General features: G+C 40.0%; 1 protein-coding gene and 1 pseudogene across 1 annotated transcript; one reads left to right on the top strand and one right to left on the bottom strand.

The window, feature by feature from the left end:
- Nucleotides 1–2,976: 2,976 nt before the first annotated feature.
- LOC107180495 lies at nucleotides 2,977–3,306 on the bottom strand (annotated as a pseudogene).
- An 11,746-nt stretch (nucleotides 3,307–15,052) lies between these two features.
- Nucleotides 15,053–16,057, top strand: LOC102949737 (olfactory receptor 5AU1). The gene has a single exon (XM_015541678.2). It carries the CDS (start codon nucleotides 15,068–15,070, stop codon nucleotides 16,001–16,003), a length of 936 nt encoding a protein of 311 aa, XP_015397164.2. The 5' UTR covers nucleotides 15,053–15,067; the 3' UTR covers nucleotides 16,004–16,057.
- The last annotated feature ends 8,064 nt before the right edge of the window (nucleotides 16,058–24,121 follow it).

The raw sequence follows: 24,121 nt of genomic DNA, 5'->3' as shown, positions 1-24,121 counted from the left end.
ATGCGGGGCTCAAACTCACAAAACCTGAGCTGAAACCAAAATTTGGACGTTTCACCGACTGACCCACCCAGGTGCCCCTATTTTCACTTTTTCAATAGGTATGTAGTGGGGATTTGTTTTCATTTTTTTGTAGTTTTTGTTTACTTGTTTGCATTTCCCTAATGGCTATGATATTGACCATCTTTTCACGTGGTTTTCTGCCATCCACATACCCTCTTTGGTGAATTGTCTGTGAATGGCTTTTTTCTATGTTATAATTGTTTTGTTTTGTTTTGTTTTGTTTACACTGCTGAATCTTGAGGGGTGCCTGGTTGGCTCAGTCAGTAAAGCATGTGCCTCTTGATCTCAGTCATGAGTTCAAGCCCCACACTGGGTACAGAGCTTACTTAAAAAAAGAAACTTCTGAGGGGTGCCTCTGTGTCTCCCTCTCTATGCCCCTCCCCTACTTGTGTGTGTGCACTCTCTTGCTCTCTCTCTCTCTCTCTCTCTCTCTCAAAAATAAACTTAAAAAAAAGAAACTGCTGAGTTTGGGGAGTTATTTATATATTCTAGAGACAGATCATTTGTCAAATGGTTTGCAAATATTTCCTCTCATTCTGTAATTTTTTTTATCTTTTTATTATTTTATTCTATATTATTTTATTTTAAGTTTACATCCAAGTTAGCTAATAGTGCAATAATGATTTCAGGAGTAGATTCCAGTGATTCATCCCCTATGTATAACAACCAGTGCTCATCCCAAGTGTCTTCCTTAATGCCCCTTACCCATTTAGCCCATTCTCCCACCCACAAGCCCTTCAGCAACCCTCAGTTTGTTCTCCATACTTAAGAGTCTCTTATGTTTTGTCCCCCTCCTTGTTTTTATATTATTTTTGCTTCCCTTCCCTTATGTTCATCTGTTTTGTCTCTTAAAGCCCTCATATGAGTGAAGTCATATGATATTTGTCTTTGACTATTTTCGCTTAGCACAATACCCTCTAGTTCCATCCACATAGCTGCAAACATCAAGATTTCATTCTTTTTGATTGCCGAGTAATACTCCATTGTATATATATATACCATGTCTTGTTTGACAGTGCTGCTCTCAACATTTGAGTGCATGTGTCCCTTTGAAACAGCATACCTGTATCCCTTGGATAAATACCTAGTAGTGCAATTGCTGGGCTATAGAGGAGTTCTATTTTTAATTTTCTGAGGAACCTCCATACTGTTTTCCAGAATGGCTGCACCAGTTTGCATTCCCACCAGCAGTGCAAAAGAGATCCTCCTTCTCCGCATCCTTGCCAACATCTGTTGTTGCCTGAGTTGTTAGTGTTAGCCATTCTGGCAGGTGTAAGGTGGTATCTCATTGTGGTTTTGATTTGTATTTCCCTGATGATGAGTGATGTTGAGCATTTTTCATGTGTCTGCTAGCCATCTGGATGTCTTCTTTGGAGAAGTGACTATACACGTCTTTTGTCCATTTCTTCACTGGATTATTTGTTTTTTTGGGTGTTGAGTTTGATCTTTATAGATTTTGGATACTAACGCTTTATCTGATATGTCGTTTGCAAATATCTTCTCCCATTCTGTCAGTTGCCTTTTAGTTTTGCTGATTGTTTCCTTTGCTGTGCAGAAGCTTTTTATTTTGATGAGGTCCCAATGATTCATTTTTGCTTTGGTTTCCCTTGCCTCTGGAGACGTGTTGAGTAAGAAGTTGCTGCAGCCGAGGTCAAAGAGGTCTTTGCCTGTTTTTCCCCTCTAGGACTTCTAGGATTTTGATGGCTTCCTGTTTTACATTTTGGTCTTTCATCCATTTTGAGTTTATTTTTGTGTATGGTGTAAGAAAGTGGTCCAGGTTCATTTTTCTGCATGTCGCTGTCCAGTTTTCCGAGCACGATTTGCTGAAGAGACTGTCTTTATTCCATTGGATATTCTTTCTTGCTTTGTCAATAATTAGTTGGCCATATGTTTGTGGGTCCATTTCTGGGTTCTCTGTTCTGTTCCATTGATCTGAGTGTCTGTTTTTGTGCCAGTACTATACTGTCTCGATGATTACAGCTCTGTAATATATCTTGAGGTCTGGGATTGTGATGCTTCTTGCTTTGGTTTTCTTCTTTAGGATTGCTTTAGCTATTTGGGGTCTTTTCTGATTCCATACAAATTTTAGGATTGTTTGTTCTAGCTCTGTGAAGATTGCTGGTGTTTTTGTTTTGTTTTGTTTTGTTTTGATAGAGGTTGTGTTTGTTTTTTCATCTTAACAGAGCCTTTTGTAGAGCAAATGTTTTTATTTTTTTTTATTTATTTTTTTTTTTAATTTTTTTTTTCAACGTTTTTTATTTATTTTTGGGACAGAGAGAGACAGAGCATGAACGGGGGAGGGGCAGAGAGAGAGGGAGACACAGAATCGGAAACAGGCTCCAGGCTCCGAGCCATCAGTCCAGAGCCTGACGCGGGGCTCGAACTCACGGACCGCGAGATCGTGACCTGGCTGAAGTCGGACGCTTAACCGACTGCGCCACCCAGGCGCCCCGAGCAAATGTTTTTAAATTTGATGAAGTCCAGTTTATCAATTTTTGTCTTCTATGGATCATGCTTTTTTAAAAAAAATTTTTGAGAGAGAGAGAGCACTAGTAAGGGAGGGGCAGAAAGAGGGAGACACATAATCCAAAGCAAGCTCCAGGCTCTGAGCTGCCAGTAGAGCCCAACGTGAGGCTCAAACTCACCAACAGTGAAATCATGACCTGGGCTGAAGTTGGATACTTAACTGACTGAGCCACCCAGGCACCCCAATCATGCTTTTAAGTGTCATTTCTAATAACTCTTTACCAAGAACTAGGTCCTGATGATTTTCTCCTATGTTTTCTCTGATAAACTTTATAGTTTTATCATTTACATTTTTTGACTATTATGAACGTTTATTTAGCAAAAAAAAAAAAAGTTCAATAAGAAAATGCATAGCCTGATTTGTATTTTGTAGTAAAACAGGTGCTAGGAGAGGGGACATGTGGAAGCAGTTGGTTTCTTCCGGTAAACACACCCATTGTTTATACTTGTCCCAAGAATTCTAACATGATAATACTATTTCTTTGAATTACCACCATTCCAATATTGTTCTGTTGCCCACTAGTGCCATCTCCACACACTGATCTATCACAAGATTCGTAAAGGGATCGAACCCCAGCAATATTCCTTGGACATCTGCCACCATTTAATTTCAATGATAATTTCTTGTCTATAAATTTTTCCAACACAGGAGCGTGAGCTTTGCTCATGGTGTCTACCTCAAAGATGCCTCCTCATTTACGTTTTTTAAGTTTATTTATATTGAGAGAGAGGGCACACGTGCGCGCACACATACATGAACGTGCAGCAGGAGAGGGACAAAGAGAGGGAGACAGGGAATCCCTAGCAGGCTCCATGCTGTCAGTGCAGACTCACAAACTGTGAGATCATTACCTGAGCCAAAACCCAGAGTCGGACACATAACCGACTGAACCATCCAGGCACCCCTCTTTTACATTTATGATCCACTTTGTTATTTTTTGTATAAGATGTAGGGTTTAGATTGAAGTTTTTTTTTTTTAATTTATTTTTTACCTATGGTTATTCAATTGCTCCAGCACCATTTGTTGAAAAGACTATCATTCTACCAGTGACTTGCTTTTGCACCTTTGTCAAAAATCAATTGGGCATATTTGTGTAAGTTCTATTTCTGGGTTCTCTATTTTGTCCCATTGATCAATGTATTTATCCACCTGTCCATACCATGTTTTTGTTAACTGTAAAATTGGGTAAAACTGTCTTAAAATTGGTTAGAATGATTCCTTCCACTTTATTCTTTTATTTTTATATCTTGATCTTGTATCTTGCAGCCTCACTGAACTCTTATTCTAGGAGTTTTGTTGGTTAATTTGTTGGTAGCTTCTTTGAGAAAAGAAATTTCTCAGTTCACTGAGAATTTTGTGGATTCATCTGCCTAGATAGTCATGTCAACTGGAAAAGGGGATAGTTATAATTCTTCCTTTCCAGTACGGATGCCTTTTGTTTCCTTTTCTTTCATTCTTACACTGGCTAGGATTTCTAGTACAATGATGTATAAGGATGGTAAGAGCAGATATCCTGCCTTGTTCCTACTTCTAAAGGGAAAAGTATTCAGTCTTTTACCATAAGTATGATGTTAGCTGTAGGTTTTATTAGGCTAATTTTCCTCTACTCCTAACTTTTTGAGAAGTTGTTTTTTTCCTCACATGAATGAGTGTTGAATTTTGTCAAGTGTTTTTTGTGCATTAGATGATATTGTGTGACTTTCTTCTTTAGCCTATTAATATGGTGGATTTATTGACGGCTTTCCAAATGTTGAACCAATCTTGCATCCCCAGAATCAATCCCATTTAGTCATGGTGCATAATTCTTTTTATATACATGGTTAGATTTTGTTTGCTAATATTGTGTTGCAGACTTTTGTGTCTATATTCATGAGGGGTGTGTGTGTGTGTGTGTGTGTGTTGTTCTGGTTTTTGGTTTGGGTTTGGTGTGCTTTGGTATCATGGTAATACTGGCTCCATTAAATGATTTGGAAAGGATTCTATTTTCTTGAAGAGATTATGTAGAACTGGTGTAATTCTTTTCTAAACATTTGGTGGAACTAGCCACTGAAACCATCTAGATCTAGAGATTTATTTGTAAGGATTTTTAAAACTAGGAACCCAATTACCTATTATCTATTTTGTATTGAGCGATTTTTATAATTTTTTTTATTTTTTAGGAATTGATCGATCTTGTCTAAGTTGTTGAATTTGGGTAGAGTTGTTTGACCTATGCTCTTATGATTCTTTTCATGTCTGTGGGCTCTGTAGTGATTATCTACTGTTTCAATCTTGATATTGGTAACTTGTGTCTTTTTAATTTGTCAGTCTTGATAGAGGTTTATTAAGATGGTTGATTTGTTCAAAGAGCCACATTTTGTTCAGATTTTTCTAGTTTTCTATTTTCAATTTCATTTTTTCTGCTCTTATCTTTATTCCCCTTCTTTTTTATTTTTTTGATATTATTTTTAAAATTTACATCCAAATTAGTTAGCATATAGTGCAACAATGATTTTAGGAGTAGATTGCTTAATGCCCCTTACCCATTTAGCCCATCCCCCCTCCCACAACCCCTCCTGTAACCCTCAGTTTGTTCTCCATATTTATGAGTCTCTTTTGTTTTGTCCCCCTCCCTGTCTTTGTATTATTTTTGTTTCCCTTCCCTTATGTTCATGTTTTGTATCTTAAAGTCCTCATATGAGTGAAGTCATATGATATCTGCCTTTCTCTGACTAATTTCGCTTAGCATTTTGACCTGAGCTGAAGTCAGACCCTCTAGCTCCATCCACATAGTTGCAAGCGGCAAGATTTCATTCTTTTTAATTGCCAAGTAATACTCCATTGTATATGTGTGTGTGTGTATATATATATATATATATATATATATATATACACACACACACACCACATCTTCTTTACATCAGTGGGCATTTGGGCTCTTGCCATACTTTGGCTATTGTTGATAGTGCTGCTATAAACTTGGGAGTGCATGTGTCCCTTTGAAACAGCATACTTGTATCCCTTGGATAAATACCTAGTAGTGTAATTGCTGGGTCATAGGGTATTTCTATTTTTGGTTTTTTGAGGAACCTTCATACTGTTTTCCAGAGTGGCTGCACCAGCTTGCATTCCCACCAGCAATGCAAAAGAGATCCTCTTTCTCCGCATCCTCACCAACATCTGTTGTTGCCCGAGTTGTTAATGTTAGCCATTCTGGCAGGTGTAAGGTGGTATCTCATTGTGGTTTTGATTTGTATTTCCCTGATGATGAGTGATGTTGAGCATTTTTTTATGTGTCAGTTGGCCATCTGGATGTCTTCTTTGGAGAAGTGTCTATTCATGTCTTTTGTCCATTTCTTCAATGGATTATTTGTTTTTTGGGTGTTGAGTTTGATAAGTTCTTAATAGATTTTGGATACTAACCCTTTATCTGATATGTCATTTGCAAATATCTTCTCCCATTCCATTGGTTGCCTTTTAGTTTTGCTTGTTGTTTCCTTTGCTGTGCAGAAGCTTTTTATTTTGATGAGGTCCCAATGATTCATTTTTGCTTTGGTTTCCCTAGCCTCTGGAGACGTGTTGAGTAAGAAGTTGCTGCAGCTGAGGTCAGAGAGGTTTTTGCCTGCTTTTTCTTCAAGGATTTTGATGGCTTCCTGTCTTACATTTAGGTCTTTCATCCGTTTTGAGTTTATTTTTTTTTAATCTTTATTTATTTTTGAGAAAGAGACAGCATGTGAGCAGGGGGAGAGCAGAAAGAGAGAGAGACACAGAATCCAAAGCAGGCTCCAGGCTTTGAGATGTCAGCACAGAGCCTAAGGTGATGCTCGAACTCATGATCTGTGAGATCATGACCTGAGCTGAAGTCAGACGCTTAACTGACTGAGCCACCCAGGTGCTCCAGTTTTGAGTTTATTTTTATGTGTGGTGTTAGAAAGTGGTCCAGGTTCATTTTTCTGCATGTCGCTGTCCAGTTTTCCCAGCACCAGTTGCTGAAGAGACTGTCTTTATTCCATTGGATATTCTTTCCTGCTTTGTCAAAGCTTAGTTGGCCATATGTTTGTGGGTCCATTTCTGGGTTCTCTATTCTGTTCCATTGATCTGAGCATCTGTTTTTATGCCAGCACCATACTGTCTTGATGATTACAGCTTTGTAATACATCTTGAAGTCCGGGATTGTGATGCCTCCTGCTTTGGTTTTCTTTTTCAAGATTACATTGGCTATTTGGGGTCTTTTCTGGTTTCATACAAATGTTAGTATTGTTTGTTCTAGCTCTGTGAAGAATGCTGGTGTTATTTTGATAGGGATTGCGTTGAATATGTAGATTGCTTTGGGTAGTATTGACATTTTAACAATATTTGTTCTTCCTATCCAGGAGCATGGAATCTTTTTCCATTTTTTGTATCTTCTTCAATTTCTTTCATAAGCTTTCTATAGTTTTCAGTGTATAGATTTTTCACCTCTATGGTTACATTTATTCCTAGGTATTTTATGGGTTTGGGTGCAATTGTAAATGGGATTGATTCCTTGATTTCTCTTTCTGTTGCTTCATTGTTGGTGTATAGGAATGCAACCGATTTCTGTGCATTTGGTTTTTTGGTGGAATGTTTGGGGTTTTCCATATAGAGTATCATGTCATCTGTGAAGAGTGAAAGTTTGACTTCCTCCTGGCCAATTTGGATGCCTTTTATTTCTTTGTGTTGTCTGTTGAGGCTAAGACTTCCAATACTATGTTGAATAACAGTGGTGAGAGTGGACATCCCTATCTTTTTCCTGACCTTAGGGGGAAAGCTCTCAGTTTTTCCCCATATAATTTCCCTTCTTCTGCTTGCTTTGGGTTTGTTTTGCTCTTTTTTAGTTTCTTAAGATATAAGCATTTATTACTATAAATGTATTTTTCTGCTCTGCTTTAGCTGTTTCCCACAAATTTTAATATGTTGTATTTTAATTTTTATTCAGTTCAGTGTAATTTTGATTCTCCTTGAGACTTCTTTTTTATCCATAAATTATTCATATTTGTTTTGTTTAAAGTTCAGGTGTTTGCATATTTTCCTATTTCCTGTTCTCTTATTTATTTCTGGTTTGTTGCAATTATGATTAGAGGACATATTCTGTACTATTTCGATTATTTTGTTTGATTTATTTGAGAAAGAGAGAGAGTGAGAACAGGAGTGGGAGAGAATGGCAGGGAGGAGAGAGAGAAAGAGAGAAAGAGAGAGAGAGAGAGAGAGAAAGAGAGAGAGAGAGAGAGAGAGAGAGAGAGAGAGAATATACTAAGCAGGCTCCATGCTCAGCATGGAGCCCAACATGAGGCTTGATCCCATGCCCCTGGGATCATGACCTGAGCCAAAATCAAGAGTTGGACACTTAACTGACTGAGCCACCAGACACCTCTCAAGTATTTTAGAGTTGCTGAAGTTTGTTTTATGACCCAGGATATGATCCATCTTGGTGTATGTTCGGATGCTTAAAAAGTATGCCTATTCTGTTGTTTAGTGGAATGCTGTATAAATTTCAATAAGATCCTGGGCTGATGGTGTGATCCAGATTTTCCATATCTTTTTTTTTTCAAGTAGGCACTAAGCCCAAGGTGGTGGTCAAACTTATGACCCTGAGATCAAGAGTTACATGCTCTACCAACTGAGCCAGCAAGGTGTCCCTCCATGTCCGTGTTTATAATCTAGTAGATATATACAGTGTTTAGAGAGGGATGTTGAAATTTCCAACTATGATTGTGGACTTATCTACTTATTTCATATCTATCAGATTTTGATTTGTGCATTTGGACCTCTATTGTTTGGTCCATACCTATTTAGGATTTAAAGTTAACACTAACAAATGGCAAGTGGGAAACGTAAAACTTAAGGCATTCTTAGGACAACATTGTCTCAAGATGAAGTTGAAGAAGACAGTAAATTTTGTTAAGACCATATAAAGATACAGGACACCTGGGCGGCTTAGTCAGTTAAGCATCTAACCCTTGATTTCAGCTCAGGTCATGATCTCATGGTTTGTGAGTTCAAGTCCCACATTGGGCTCTGCACTAACAGTGCAGAGCCTGCTTGGGATTCTCTCTCTCCCTCTCACTTTGCCCATCCCCTGCTCGCTCTCCCTCTCAAAATAAATAAATAAGCTGAAAAAATAATAACAAATTTTTTTATCTTAAAAGAAAAAAAAGACCATATAAAGATCCAAGGTGGTGGTACCTCAGAGATTAGTTCAAACAATAGGGTTTCTAAAAAGCTCACAGGTATTGTGCCTCAGCAGTTTCAGCAGAGGCTCAAGGAAGAGAGTTATCTCAAAGACATGTATTAATGCGATTTTTGTCTAGCAGACAAATCCTAGTAAGATTCAGAGAAGTTTTTAAGAGAATAATAGTGGCAGAACCACTACCAGCTTGAGCTGTAGAACAGTAGAAAATAAAACGAAGTGTTTTGATTTGCCAAACTTCTTCAGCCAGGAAGCAAACCACGAAAACTACTCAGCCACAAACACAGGCTAGTTTTCATATATAGGAGAGTTCAGTGAGCAGAACCGTGATCTCAGAGGTGGAGCCAGGAACCACAGAGAATTTCCCAGGACTTGAATCCTAATCAAGGAATTGCCAACAAGTGCCTACTGGCTTTCAGAATTTCTATGACTCAATGACTTTTGTGTGCCTACCTTCCCTTACCCCCCATCTTTATTCTATAGTAGTTATCCCATCTCTGTCCTGCCATTATATGTTGTGAGTGTAGAAGCCAGATGTAACTTGTGTGTTTAGCTCATCAGTCTTATGACTGAAAGGAATTGTACAGGAGAAATGCTGTGTAACTCTACTTAATGAATTTCATCCATACCTGTACCTGATATGGATGATGTGATCATGGACTTGAGCTAACACTGTAATGAGATGTGACTGTGGAGGGCCTTGAGAGCAGATGAGTGTATTTTGCATGTAAGGTGGACATGAATCATTGAGGGCCAGAGGGCAGATTTTGATAGCCAGTCTTCAAGATGGCCCCAAAGATTTTCACGTCCTGGTATTGATACCCCTGTGTTGTCCACTCCCACAGTGAATAGGGCCAACCTGTGTAACCAATAGGATATTGTGGAAATTACAGTATATCACTCCCAAGTAGCATAAAATAATAAATTTATTGATTTAACTAAGTTGGGGGAGAATTTGTTGTATGGCAATAGGTAACTAACCCAGTGATCAACGAATTTACTTACATATCATTATAAACTCATGGGTTTAAGCATATCTGATAGACTGCTAAATATTATTGTTAAATACTTAAGGATAGCTACTAATAGAAAGAGAAGAATCAGTGGAAGGGGGAAAAGTACACTGAAAAACAAAGAGGGGCACTTGGGGCTCATTCAGTTGAAAGTCTGACTTTGGCTCAGGTCATGATCTCAGTTTGTGAGTTAGAGTCTTGCATTGGGCTTCCTGCTGTCAGCGTGGATCCTGCTTCAGATCCTCTGCCCCCCACTCTCTCTGCTCCTCCCTCACTTGCACGCATGCTCTCTCTCTTTCTCAAACATAAAAATAAACCTTAAAAAACTAAATAAAATTGAACCCAAAAGGAAATAAAAATAAGGTCAGAGAATGGGAGAGGGAAGCAAATTGGAAAAAGTATGATAAATAGAAAAATCAAAATGAGATGTAAAAATAAATTCAATGTATATCAAAAAGACCCCAAAACTAAAAAAAAAAAAAAAAAGCCAAAAACCAAAACCCCCCAATCTCACCAACATAAAGACAGAGATACTCTGAATGGCTAAAAGAAAAAATTCCAGATATATGATGTTTACAAAGGCCACACCTAAAACTTTGAGTGTTGGTTCTCAAAATGATTTTAATGAGTGACAAGCCAACAGACTCAAATAAAGGACACAACTTCCTTAACCATAAATAAAGGATATGAGAAATGAATTGAATGATACCTGCATAGAGAAGACACAGAAGCACTCTATCAATGGGACAAGGTCTCCATTAAGGTATTCAGCTACCTGTGATAGCATCTGATTGGGGTGAGGATCTTACCCCATTCTTCACAAAGTTGCCTTTGAGGGGGTTTGTTTGATTTTTGCCTAGTCCATACCAGCTTTTCTGGTAAAGCCTGAAAACATTCCTGAATGTTTACTGTGTGACAAGGTACATCTGAAATCAGTTTTCCAGGCATATCATCATCCTAGAAAGACCCAGATTTCAGGTCTGCTTGGGGAAATTCTGCAAATATAATGGCACAGAAAAGTTGCAAATAAAAAGAGTAAAGGTAATGAAAAAGATATACCATTCTAGTAGTAATCAAAACTGTAGTGACAGTTTTTCTATCAGAAAAAGTGTATTTCACAGCAAAAGTATCAGCAGGCACAAAGAAAGTAATTTTATAATAAGTGGGTAAATTTATCAAGAGGACATAACAATCTTAAATGTTTATTTACCTAATAAAGAAACTTCAAAATATCTGAAGCAAAAAGTAAAGAACAATAAGGAAAAATAAACAAACTCAAAATTATAGTTAGAGGTTTCAATATACTCCCATTTCAATCCTTGACTGAACAAGTAGGCAGAAAATCCGAAAGGATATAGTAGACTTGAACAACTCTATCAAGTAAGCTGACCTGATGATTATAGAACACTCTACCCAAGAACAGCAGAATATACATTCTTTTCAAGTGAACATGGAGTGTTCACCAAGATGGAACATATTCTGGGCCATAAAATTAGTCACAATAAATTCACAGGCATTCAAGTTATACGAAGTATGTTCTTTGACCACATGCTACTAAATTAGAAATCAATAATGGGAAGATCCCTGGAAAATCCCCAAATATTTGGAAACTAGTATACATCTTTAATTTTACTATGATCTTGGGCAGGAAGGTCCTCAGCCATAGTCTAGGTTACAGTGTACATTGGTAAAATGGCATACAAGAACACCAAGAATACTTCGTCTTCCACTGTACTGGAAGTACAGATAATAATTACATAAGAGTTAAGTTTAGGGTCAATAGAGAACAGTCTTTGGGGGCTAATGATGAACATATTGGTAGGGATCTCGTGTGGATCCATTCTCTCCATTCCCAGTTTCCCAATCACCTTATTATTCCTCAGGATAGAGGCTCTTGGAGAGGTTACTAACTTTGCCAACACATTAATGGGTCTACCTGGGGCCAATTATTCTCACTTCCTCAGCTGCCTCCTAAACCCTCATCGGTGAACACATCATCCTCCCCAGCTGTGAGCTACTAGGCTGCCCAGGGGAAGGGATGTCTCTCCTCAGGACAGGATCAGTTGAGGGGATGCCTTGGGGAACAGGGCTGTCTTCCTCCCGTCACCACGTGAGAGGTTAAAGTCAGTAGCATCTCTGATCTCCAGATTCAGTCTATGTACCCAGTAAATCTGGTTTTGTCTTTATGGTTTTTCTACTGAAGGCTTGTGTTCTGACCCCCAGAGCAATAACAGCTTTGCCATCAAGTCATATGCTTTACTTGAAATAAAGTATTTGCTTAAGAACATGTCAAGCAACTTTGAAGGAGGAAATTCTTCTGGTGTTTGATTATCATCAGGTAATACTTCGATTTCTGGAAATTGATGACTATTGATACACATTTAGGAAGAAAATGACCAAGACAACTATCCTACCCACGGGCTGATTTTCCAGGACACAGAGGATTCCAGTAGGTTAGAAAAGGATATTTATATGTGGCTCAGGAGGATCTGTCTGTTCCTGCAGGTATCCCATGGTTTAGTGTTTCTTGAAGTGTGGTTCAGAGATCACCTGTTTCAGAATCACCAGATTTGGGCCCACAGGATCAAATTTTCTGAGGTTGGGACCTGGATCTGCACATATAGCAAACTCCTCCAGTGAACCTTGGGAAGGGCACCTTAATGTTTAAGAACCACTGTTTGGGGTCATCATTGCTCAAAGAGACCCACTAGCTGCTTCCTTTGGCAGCCTTTTCTCTATCTGTGCTCCTGCTCTGCTGCTATCCCAGGGAGGAGGGCAAAGAGGCAAGAGTAAATAAAGCCTCTTGCCTACTCCTCCCTCACCTACAGGCCCAAGGTATTGGTTCTCACCCCTAGACACTCCCCTCCCCAGCCTATTTCCATATGATAAGACCATCCTTAAGTTTTCTTCCTAGTTTTCATTCACAGGTACAAACTGTAGCCAACAGAAATAGAGGGTATTCCAGCATCCTTTGAAAAACTGTCAGAGATGTCAATTTCTTCACAATCCCTCGCTTGGTGTACTCTCTATGTTCAGAGTAATTTTGAATTTAGTGCAGAGTGGAGAAGAGAAATAAGAGGGGAAAGCAGAGGGGAAGAGAGAGAGTGGACTTAAAGCGAGTAACAAACCTGGAGCCTCTGATCAGCTATCCCTTGTATTACCTACCACCCTACCCCATCCCATCCCACCTCTGGACCTCATCTATGCTCTCCTGATAATTGGTCACATTACTACTTGACTTAGCTTTTGTCCATCCTTTTAATCAGAGAATTAGGGATACTTGACCAGTTACCCACACTGAAACAGTCTATTGAGGAAAGATGCAAAGCTGGATCTCAAGAAGTCCTATTCCACTCTTAACAACCACTTCTCAACTTCCTTGAAGTTCCTGTAAGTTATTCCATCCTGAGATTTTTACTCACTTCTCTGAAGTCCTTGTAATTTGCCTTGAAGCTGGGTTGGCTTTGAAACCAATGGAGCCAGTGACATTTGCAACCCAAATCTAGGGCTGCGCACATCCTTGAAATAATGCGGTGTATTACAAACTAGCAGCTATTGGGTTAAGAATGGCTGAATGTTACACCTCAGTGACATCAAATCAATCACGGAGTTATGCTCCATGTGCTTTAAAAGAAGTTACCAATGCTCTGTGTTCAAATTTGCCCTCTTATATTTTGAGCATCCCAGCTTTAGTAGAGTGTGTGACCTCTTTGGGCACTACAATGCTTTCTTGTCACCATTCACAGTACTCTATCAATGGCCACAGTGCCTTCATTACCTACTTGACAGTCAAAGTTAGTTGTTCATATGTTTAGAATCTTCTCCTGCCCTGGTAGTTTGATGATTCTGGGAACTTTGCTAGTGGGATAAACTAGAATCTTTGCCTGCTGAATTCAGCTCTCCTCTCCCGAATCCTCCCAATATCTTCCGTGGTGTCATTCACATACACTCCTCAGGGCAGGAGGAGGGGGCTCACTTACGCACTTTTCTGTCTTACCCAATTACATCTGGCTTCAAAGTCTTCACAGCTGAGTGTCCTCACCTAAGACCATAGAGCTCTTAACTGACTTAACTGACTCCAGAACCCAAAGGTAATTCAGGAACATGGTGGCAGAGCAGCCAATGGAGGGGAAAATAGTATGGTGTTTATTTAGGTAGTGCATCCATGGCCTCGTTCATTCTCTGAGTAGGAAAGGCATTTTATTTACAGAGCTTTACAGAGCTGTTCCTTCCCCTCTGGCTCCAATGGCTTCTCAGTCCAGGATGAACCTGTTTCCTGGCAATGACTGGTGACTTTGTAAAGGATGCTCCCAAGAACAAAGTCTCAGTTTGCTCTTCAGAGCCCTACATCATCCCCATGTCTCCACATCCCCAACCCTCATCACTGTTAGAACTCACAGTAGGGTTTGGCTTGTGCCAAGTTCACAGAGGCAATTTTATAGCTGAGCCAAGAAATCACCCCTAACTCCCCTAGAATATTCAGGATCCTCTGAAGGCCTGTTCAGTCACTCCTGCTTAGTACAAGTGTCTCTGTCTTGTATTGTTTGGTGGTGGGTTGCTTGCCAAATTTTGTCATTGTTTCATTTTATTTATCATATTTAGTTATGTGCTAGGTCTGTCTCTCTTGTGAGAATAATCAAAGCTAACGTTCTTTGAACTTTCTTAGCCTGCCAGGCTTTGTTCAAGTGCCTTTGCATGGATTAGTTCATTGGATTCTTTCAACAGTCTTTTAAGATTAGTGCCATTATCCCTATTTTACAGATGAGAAAACTGAAATCAGAGAGGTTAAGTAACATTCCCAAGGTTACACAGCTAGTTAGTGGTGAGGTCCCAGCATGGAAACTTGGCAGTCTGATGCCAGAGCCTGAGTGCTTTAACACAAAATATACTATCTCTAGAATATAAGCTCCCTAAAGTCAGACACTTTTGTATTGCTGACAAGAAGAACACAGAGCTAAGCATATGGAAGACTGTCAACAAATATTTGGTAAGTAACTGCTTCATTATTGAGAACTTCTTAAGGTCGCTGAGAGACCAAATGGTATATGTTGCTTTTCTATTTTTCATTGCTGCTCTAGTAATGCTTACAGACTATCCAATCAACCAAGTGGAGAAGACCCTCTCTATGACCGAGTTCCAGCTACAAAGGACTTTTTCAGTGAGACCAGTCTTCAGAAGGCTGTCCTTAGCCAAAGCAGAACTAAATCCAGTGAGAGCCCCTGAGGGTTCCACATCATTTCTGGTGGTCCCCTCTTTACACACCAGGGCACTGGAGAAATATGGAAGGGGCAAACCTGAGCCAAGAGATTGAGTTTGAGCTCTTGGGCCTCACCAGGGACCCCCAACTCCAGAGGTTGCTCTTCATGGTATTCCTGGGCATGTACACCATCACTCTGCTGGGAAATCTGATCATGTTCCTTCTAATTCACATGAGCACCCCTCTGCATACACCTATGTACTCTCTCCTGAAGAGCCTCTCCTTCTTGGACTTCTGTTACTCCTCCACGGTTGTCCCTCAGACCCTGGTGAACTTCTTGGCCAAGAGGAAGGTGATTTCCTATTTTGGCTGCATGGCTCAGATGTTCTTCTATGCAGGTTTCGCCACCAGCGAGTGCTATCTCATTGCTGCCATGGCCTATGACCGCTATGCTGCTATTTGTAACCCCCTACTCTACCCACTCACTATGTCTCCTGAGATCTGCCTGTCTCTCATTGTGGGCTCCTACGGTGCAGGATTTCTCAATTCTCTTATCCACACAAGCTGTATCTTTAGTCTGAAATTCTGTGGTGCCCATGTGGTCACTCACTTCTTCTGTGATGGACCACCTATCTTGTCTCTGTCTTGTGTGGACACCTCGCTGTGTGAGATCTTGCTTTTCATTTTTGCTGGTTTCAACCTTTTGAGCTGCACCCTCACCATCTTGGTCTCCTACCTCCTAATCCTCATCACCATCCTGAGAATGAACTCAGCCCAGTACAGGTTCAAGGCCTTTTCCACCTGTGCTTCCCACCTCACTGCTGTGTGCCTCTTCTATGGCACAACACTTTTTATGTACCTGCGCCCCAGGTCCAGCTACTCCTTGACTCAAGACCGCATGGTGGCCGTGATCTACACAGTGGTAATCCCAATGTTGAACCCCCTTATTTATTCTTTGAGAAACAAAGATGTGAAGGAAGCTTTAAGAAAGGTTTGGGGCAGGAAAATAATGGAATGATCTTCTCAACTCATTACCACATCCTTCCTTCCTTCTTTCTTTCCTTCCTTCCTTCCTTCCTTCCTTCCCTCCTCCCTTCCTTCCTTCCTCCCTCCCTCCCTTCCTGTCTCTTTCTCTCTTTCCCACATACCTTTAGAAAGCCAAGGGAGGGAGTCTAGGTGGCTCAGCTAATAAGCATCTGACTTTGGCTCAGGTCATGGTCTCATGGTTTGTGAGTCCAGGTTCCACATCAAGCACCCTGCTTCTGGTGAGCCCCACTTCTCTTTCTCTTTCTCTCTCTGGCTCTTGTGGGATTCTCTCTCTCTGCCACTCACTCACCTGCTTGCTCTCTCTCTCTCTCTCTCTCTCTCTCAAAAAAAAAAAAAAAAAAAGCAAGCAAGCCAAGGGAACTTTACCAGTTGGGAGTTGTGGTGCCAACCTGTGCACATTTGCTCACTCCCTGCTATGAATGACCGGCATACACTCTGGTCAGCCGGTGCTTCTGCATCTACCTTCCGCACAAAGAATTGTTGATATCATAGAAACTAAACACAGCTGAGGGTGTCAGCTTGTTGCATAATTGGACCACTGGCAAGACTTAGTCATGACTTTGTTCAGATGCTTCACTCATATTTCCATGTGTGAGTACTTTATTATTAGAAACTGATGTTTATATTCCTCATAATAAAGTCTCTCCTTAACTAAGTTGAAGACTTTGACTCCTCCCCTCCTTTACCATCTCCTCTTTGTAAAAACTGACTTTTTTTTTTAATGTTTTAGTTTTGAGAGACAGAGACAGAATGTGAGTTGGGGAGGGGCAAAGAGAGAGGGAGACACAGAATCTGAAACAGGCTCCAGGCTCTAAGCTGTCAGCACAGAGCCCCACGCAGGGCTCGAACCCACGAGCTGTGACATCATGACCTAAGCTGAAGTCAGACACTTAACCGACTTAGCCACCCAGGAGCCCCAAATGTATAGATTGTACGAATTCCAGTTGTACTAAATGTATAGATTTGTTTGGGAGAATTCACATCTTTAGGATACTGAATTTTTTTATGAACATGCTTTATCCTTGTACTTATTAGGTTTCTTTAGTGTCTTTTATTAATGCTTTATGACTTTGTTCATAATTTCTCCCTATCCAGAGACCTCATATCTTTGCTTATCTATGTAACTTATATCTAGTATTTTTTAAAGTTTATTTACTTCAAGAAAAAGAGAGCATACACATGGGAGGGGCAGAGAGAGAATCCCAAGAGGCTCCATGCTGTCAGCCTCAGAGCCTATTCGGGGGGCAATGGGGAGAAGGAGGGGGCAGCTCCTCTTACCTGTTTCATGCAAACCCATCCAGAAATATTCTATGCATCTCTGGGAAATCACACCCCCAACACACACTCAAAAATGATAATATTGTATACCCGGTGCTCAGCATCCAGATTTTTTCATTTAACAACATGTATGGATTGTTTTAAATGCTTATTTATTTTAGAGAGAGACAGACAGAGCACAAGTGGGGGAGGGGCAGAGAGAGCAGGAGACATAGAATCTGAAGCAGGCTCTAGAATCCAAGTTGTCAGCACAGAGCCTCATGTGAGGCTTGAACTCATGAACCATGAGATTATGACCTGAGCCTAAGTTGAATGCTTAACCAACTCAGCCACCCAGGTTCCCCTAACAATGTATCTGTTTTAAAACCTAGTCCAGAGCCCAGATGGCAGAACAGCATGGAAGTTTTGTGTGTGTGTGTGTGTGTGTGTGTCTTGCATCCATGAAATACACCCAGATCAACACTAAACCATTCTGAACACCTAGAGAACTGATATGAGGATTAACACAACAATCTGCACAACCTGAACCACAGAAATCAGCAGGTATGCAGCGCAGAGAGGTGAACTGGAGAGAAGCTGCAGGGGCAGGGGGCTGTTTTTGCATGCAGATCGAGGATGGAGACACCAGGGAGATTACAGGAAAATCACCTCCCTCAAAATCAGCTGGAGAGAAAGTGGAAAAGTGGAAACAGCCGCAGGGACCAAAAAGGGAGAAAGGAGAAAGGAGAGGGTTTAAGTTCCATTAAGACTCTATAAACGGGGAGTGCAGAGCCTGAAACTCCACAGCTCAATACCTGGTGGTGCTCTGGTGGGAAGGGCGAATCCCCAGGAGCAGAGTGAAGTCCAATGGTCTTCAGGCCACATGGGGAGAGGCGGTTCCCCTGCTTGGAGGACATCTGGTAGATGTGTGGCCCCCCACACGAAAAGGCCCCAGTGGGCCTGGGAGAACAACCACATTCACCGGTGCTGGAACAAGGTCGTTGGCGGTGAAGCCTGGTGCCAGATGCGTGTTGTGATTTTCCATAATCCCTGAAATGCTGCTGCTACACGATCGCGTGAACTTTTTCTGGGCGGGCTGGAGTCCAGCCTCAGTCTCTGGGCATCAGCAGCAGCACAGTCCCATAAATGTTCCTGGGTGCAGCCGGCACTGGCCATTGCTCGTTGACACCCTTCTACAGAGGGGCAGAACGGGTTAAAACCGCAGTCCCTCAGAAGTGAGGGGTCGGGAAACACAGCCGCATCTGAGATAAAACTCAGGAGCGAGGTGCTGCCTAGCAACCTGACGGCTTGGTCATGGACAGTGTAAAAGCGGGGAGTGGACGAAAGCTGGAGACAAAGGACAGGTGTGCGATTGCTGGTCGGGGAGAACGGAGTTCAAATACTAGAGACGGGGTAGTTGGGTGACGCCATTTTGACCACTCCCGCGCATGCGCATAGGCACCTACAAGCACCGCAACAATCCGCCCCAGTAAGCTAAGCAGCGCCATCTAGTGGAGAATGGAGCTGTTACACTAAGCCCAACCCAACTGGGCCAACCTCTCTTCGGAACACGTCTCTCCGCCTGCTTCATTTACGGACTATAAAGTGCTTCATAGTTTGACTTCTAGGGGAAAACAATGTAATTTCAATCGTATTTAAGTCTGTTCGCTGGTCTGTCTATTCAATTTTTGTTTTTTTTTTTTCTTTTTCATTTCTTTTCTTTTTCTTTAATGCAGAAAGAGAAAATATTTATTTCTGTTTTTGATTTTTATTAAAAATATTTTTCCTTAGGGGCACCGGGGTGGCTCAGTCGGTTGAGCGTCTGACTTTGGCTCAGGTCACAATCTCACAGTTTGTAAGTTCAAGCCCCACGTCAGGCTCTGTGCTGACAGCTTGGAGCCTGGAGCCTGCTTTGGATTCTGTGTCTCCCTCTCTCCCTGCCCCTCCCTTGCTCATGCTCTGTCTCTCTCTCTGTCAAAAATAAACAAACATTTAAAAAATTTTTTTTTATATTTTTCTTTAAATTTTTTCTACTATAGTTTTTACTTTTTTTATAAATTTTTCAAATTCTATTTTACTTCCATCATTTCATTTTATTCTATTTCTTTGTATTCCTTTTTTCAAATTTTCAAAAGTTTTCCTTTTTTTAAATTCCTTTTTCTTTAATCTATCAAGCTCCTTTCAACACCCAGACCAAAACACACCTAGGATCTAGAATCATTTTATTTGATTTGTGTGTGTGTGTGTGTGTGTGTGTGTGTGTTGTTTCTAATTTTTTTACCTTATTAATTCATTTTCTTCCTTCAAAATGATGAAATGAAGGAATTCACCCCAAAAGAAAGAGCAGGAAGAAACAACAGCCAGGGACTTAATCAACACAGATACAAGCAAGATGTCTGAACAAAATTTAGAATCATGATAATAAGAATACGAGCTGGGATCGAAAATAGATTAGAATCCCCTTCTGAGGAGATAAAAGAAGTAAAAGCTAGTCAGGATGAAATAAAAAATGCTATAACTAAGCTGCAATCACAGATGGATGCTGCGGCGGCAAGGATGGATGAGGCAGAGCAGAGAATCAGCAATATAGACGACAAAGTTACGGAGAATAATGAAGCAGAAAAAAAAGAGGAGGACTAAGGCAAAAGAGCATGATTTAAGAATCAGAGAAATCAGTGACTCATTAAAAAGGAACAATATCAGAATCATAGGGGGTCCCAGTAGATGAAGAGAAGAAAAAAGGGTAGAAGGGTTATGTGAGCAAATCATAGTGGAAAACTTTCCTAACCTGGGGAAAGACACAGACATCAAAATCCAGGAAGCACAGAGGACTCCCATTAGATTCAACAAAAACCAACCATCAACAAGGCATATCATAGTCAAATTCACAAAATACTCTGGCAAGGAGAGAATCATGAAAGCAGCAAGGGAAAGAAAGTCCTTAACCTACAAGGGAAGACAGATCAAGTTTGCAGCAGACCTATCCACAGAAACTTGGCAGGACAGAAAGGAGTGGCAGGATATATTCAATGTGCTGACTCAGAAAAATATGCAGCCAAGAATTCTTTATCCAGTAAGGCTGCCATTCAAAATAGAAGGAGAGATTAAAAGTTTCCCAGACAAACAAAAATTAAAGGAGTTTGTGACCACTAAACCAGCCCTGAAAGAAATTTTAAGGGGAAATCTCTGAGGGGAGAAAAGAAAAAAAAAAGACCAAAAGAAACAAAGACTAGAAAGTACCAGAGAAAACCCTGAGGAACTCCAACTCTACAAGAAACATAATGGCAATAAATTCATATCTTTCAGTACTCACTCTAAATGTCAATGGACTAAATGCTCCAATCAAAAGACATAGGGTAACAGAATGGATAAGAAAACAAGACCCAACTATATGCTGTTTACAAGAGACCAACTTTAGACCTAACGACACCTTCAGATTGAAAGTAAGGGCGTGGAGAAGCATCTATGATGCTAATGGTCGACAAAAGAAAGCCAGAGTAGCCATACATATATCAGTCAATCTAGACTTTAAAATAAAGACTGTAACAAGAGATGAAGAAGGGCATTATATCATAATCAAGGGGTCTATCCACCAAGAAGATCTAACAATTGTAAACATTTATGCTCCAAATGTGAAACACCCAAATATATAAATCAATTAATCACTAACATAAAGAAACTCATTGATAATACCATAACAGTAGGGAACTTCAACACCCCACTTACAACAATGGGCAAACCATCTAAACAGAAAATCAACAAGGAAACAATGACTTTGAATGACACACTGGACCAGATGGACTTAACAGATATATTCAGAACATTTCATCCTAAAGCAGTGGAACACATATTTTTCTCCAGTGCACATGGTACATTCTCCAGAATAGATCACATACTGGGACACAAATTAGCCTTCAACAAATACAAAAAGATTGAGATCATACTGTGCATATTTTCAGACCACAACACTATGAAACTCAAGATCAACCACAAGAAAAAATTTGGAAATGTAACAAATACTTGGAGACTAAAGAACATTCTACTAAAGAATGAATGGGCTAACCAAGAAGTTAAAGAGGAAATTAAAAAGTACATGGAAGCCAATGAAAATGATAACACCACAGCCCAAAACCTTTGAAATACACCAAAGGTAGTCATAAGAGGGAAGTATATAGCAATCCAGGCCTTTCTAAAGAAGGAAGAAAGGTCTCAGATACACAACCTAACCTTACACCTTAAAGAGTTGGAAAAAGAACAGCAAATAAACCCCAAACCAGCAGAAAACGGGAAATAATAAAGATTAGAGCAGAAATCAAAACAAAACAAAACAAAAAACCCAGTAGAACAGATCAATGAAACCAAAAGCTGATTCTTTGAAAGAATCAACAAAACTGATAAACCACTAGCCAGTTTGATCAAAAAGAGAAAGGAAAGGACCCAAATAAATAAAATCAAGAATGAAAGAGGAAAGATCACAACCTACACAGCAGAAATAAAAACAATAATAAGAGAATATTATGAGCAATTATATGCCCAATAAAATGAGCAATCTGAAAGAAATGGACAAATTCCTAGACATATATAAACTACCAAACCTGAAACAGGAAGAAATAGAAAATTTTAACAGACCCATAACCAGTAAAGAAATCAAACTGGGAATCAAAAATCTCCCAAAAAGATTCTCCAGGGCCAGATGGCTTTCCAGGGGAATTCTACCAAACATTTAAGGAAGAGTTAACACCTATTCTCTTGAAGCACTTCCAAAAAATAGAAATGGAAGGAAAACTTCCAAACTCTTTCTATGAAGCTAGCATTACCTTGATTCCATAACTAGACAAAGACGACACTAAAAAGGAGAACTATAGACCAATTTCCCTGATGAACATGGACGCAAAATCCTCAACAAGATACTAGCCAACCAGATCCAACAACACATTAAAATAATAATTCACCACGACCAAGTGGGATTTATACCTAGGATGCAGGGCTGGTTCAATATCTGCAAAACAATCAATGTGATTCATCACATCAATAAAAGAAAGGACAAGAACCACATGATCCTCTCAATAGATGCAGAGAAAGCATTTGACAAACACACTATCTTTTCTTGATAAAAACCCTCAAGAAACTAGGGATAGAAGGATCATACTTCAAGATCATAAAAGCCATATATGAAAGACCCAACGCTATCAATGGGGAAAAACTGAGAGCTTTCCCCCCAAGGTCAGGAACAAGACAGGGATGTCCACTCTCACCACTGTTATTCAACATAATGCTGGAAGTCTTAGCCTCAACAGACAACACAAAGAAATAAAAAGCATCCAAATAGGCCAGGAGGAGGTCAAATTTTCACTGTTCGCAGATGACATGTTACTCTATATGGAAATCCCAAATGATTCCACCAAAAAGCTACTAGAACTGATCCATGGATTCAGCGAAGTTGCAGGATATAAAATCAATGCACAGAAATCGGTTGCATTCCTATACACCAACAATGAAGCAACAGAAAGAGAAATCAAGGAATCAATCCCATTTACAGTTGCACCAAAAGCCATAGAATACCTAGGAATAAATGTAACCATAGAGGTGAAAAATCTATACACTGAAAACTATAGAAAGCTTATGAAAGAAATTGAAGACACAAAAAAATGGAAAAATACTTCATGCTCCTAGATAGGAAGAACAAATATTTTTAAAATGTCAATACTACCCAAAGCACTCTACATATTCAATGTAATCCCTATCAAAATAACACCAGCATTCTTCACAGAGCTAGAACAAACAATACTAACATTTGTATGAAACCAGAAAAGACCCCAAATAGCCAATGTAGTCTTGAAAAAGAAAACCAAAGCAGGAGGCATCACAATCCCGGACTTCAAGATGTATTACAAAGCTGTAATCATCAAGACAGTATGGTGCTGGCACAAAAACAGACACTCAGACCAATGGAACAGAACAGAGAACCCAGAAATGGACCCACAAACATATGGCCAACTAATTGTTGACAAAGCAAGAAAGAATATCCAATGGAATAAAGACAGTCTCTTCAGCAACTGGTGCTCGGAAAACTGGACAGTGACATGCAGAAGAATGAACCTGGACCACTTTCTTACACCATACACAAAAATAAACTCAAAATGGACGAAAGACCTAAATGTAAGACAGAAAGCTATCAAAATCCTTGGAGAAAGCAGGCAAGAACCTCCTTCACCTCGGCCACAGCAACTTCTTACTCAACAAAACTCCAGAGGCAAGGGAAACAAAAGCAAAAGTGAACTATTGAGACCTCCTCAAAATAAAAACTTCTGCACAGCAAAGGAAACAATCAGCAAAACTAAAAGGCAACCGATGGAATGGGAGAAGATATTTGCAAATGACATATTGCATAAAGGATTCATATCTAAAATCTATAAAGAACTTTTCAAACTCAACACCCAAAAAACAAATAATCCAGTGAAGAAATGGGCAAAAGACATGTATAGACACTTCTCCAAAGAAGACATCCAGATGGCCAACCGACACATGAAAAAATGCTCAACATCACTCATCATCAGGAAAATACAAATTAAAACCACAATGAGATATCACCTCACACCAGTCAGAATGGCTAACATTAACAACTCAGGCAACAACAGATGTTGGTAAGGATGTGGAGAAAGAGGATCTCTTCTGCACTGCTGGTGGGAATCCAAACTGGTGCAGCCACTCTGGAAAACAGTATGAAGGTTCCCCAAAATACTAAAAATAGAAATACCCTACGACCCAGCAATTGCACTATGTGGTATTTATCCAAGGGATACAGATATGCTGTTTCAAAGGGGCACATGCA

Source organism: Panthera tigris, chromosome B3 (genome assembly GCF_018350195.1).
Source record: "Panthera tigris isolate Pti1 chromosome B3, P.tigris_Pti1_mat1.1, whole genome shotgun sequence".
Classification (NCBI taxonomy): domain Eukaryota; kingdom Metazoa; phylum Chordata; class Mammalia; order Carnivora; family Felidae; genus Panthera; species Panthera tigris.
This window is presented reverse-complemented; position numbering and strand designations above follow the sequence as displayed.

Excerpts from the sequence above, each read along its gene's own strand:
- LOC102949737 (XM_015541678.2), top strand. The coding sequence starts at position 15,068 with ATGGAAGGGGCAAACCTGAGCCAAGAGATTGAGTTTGAGCTCTTGGGC.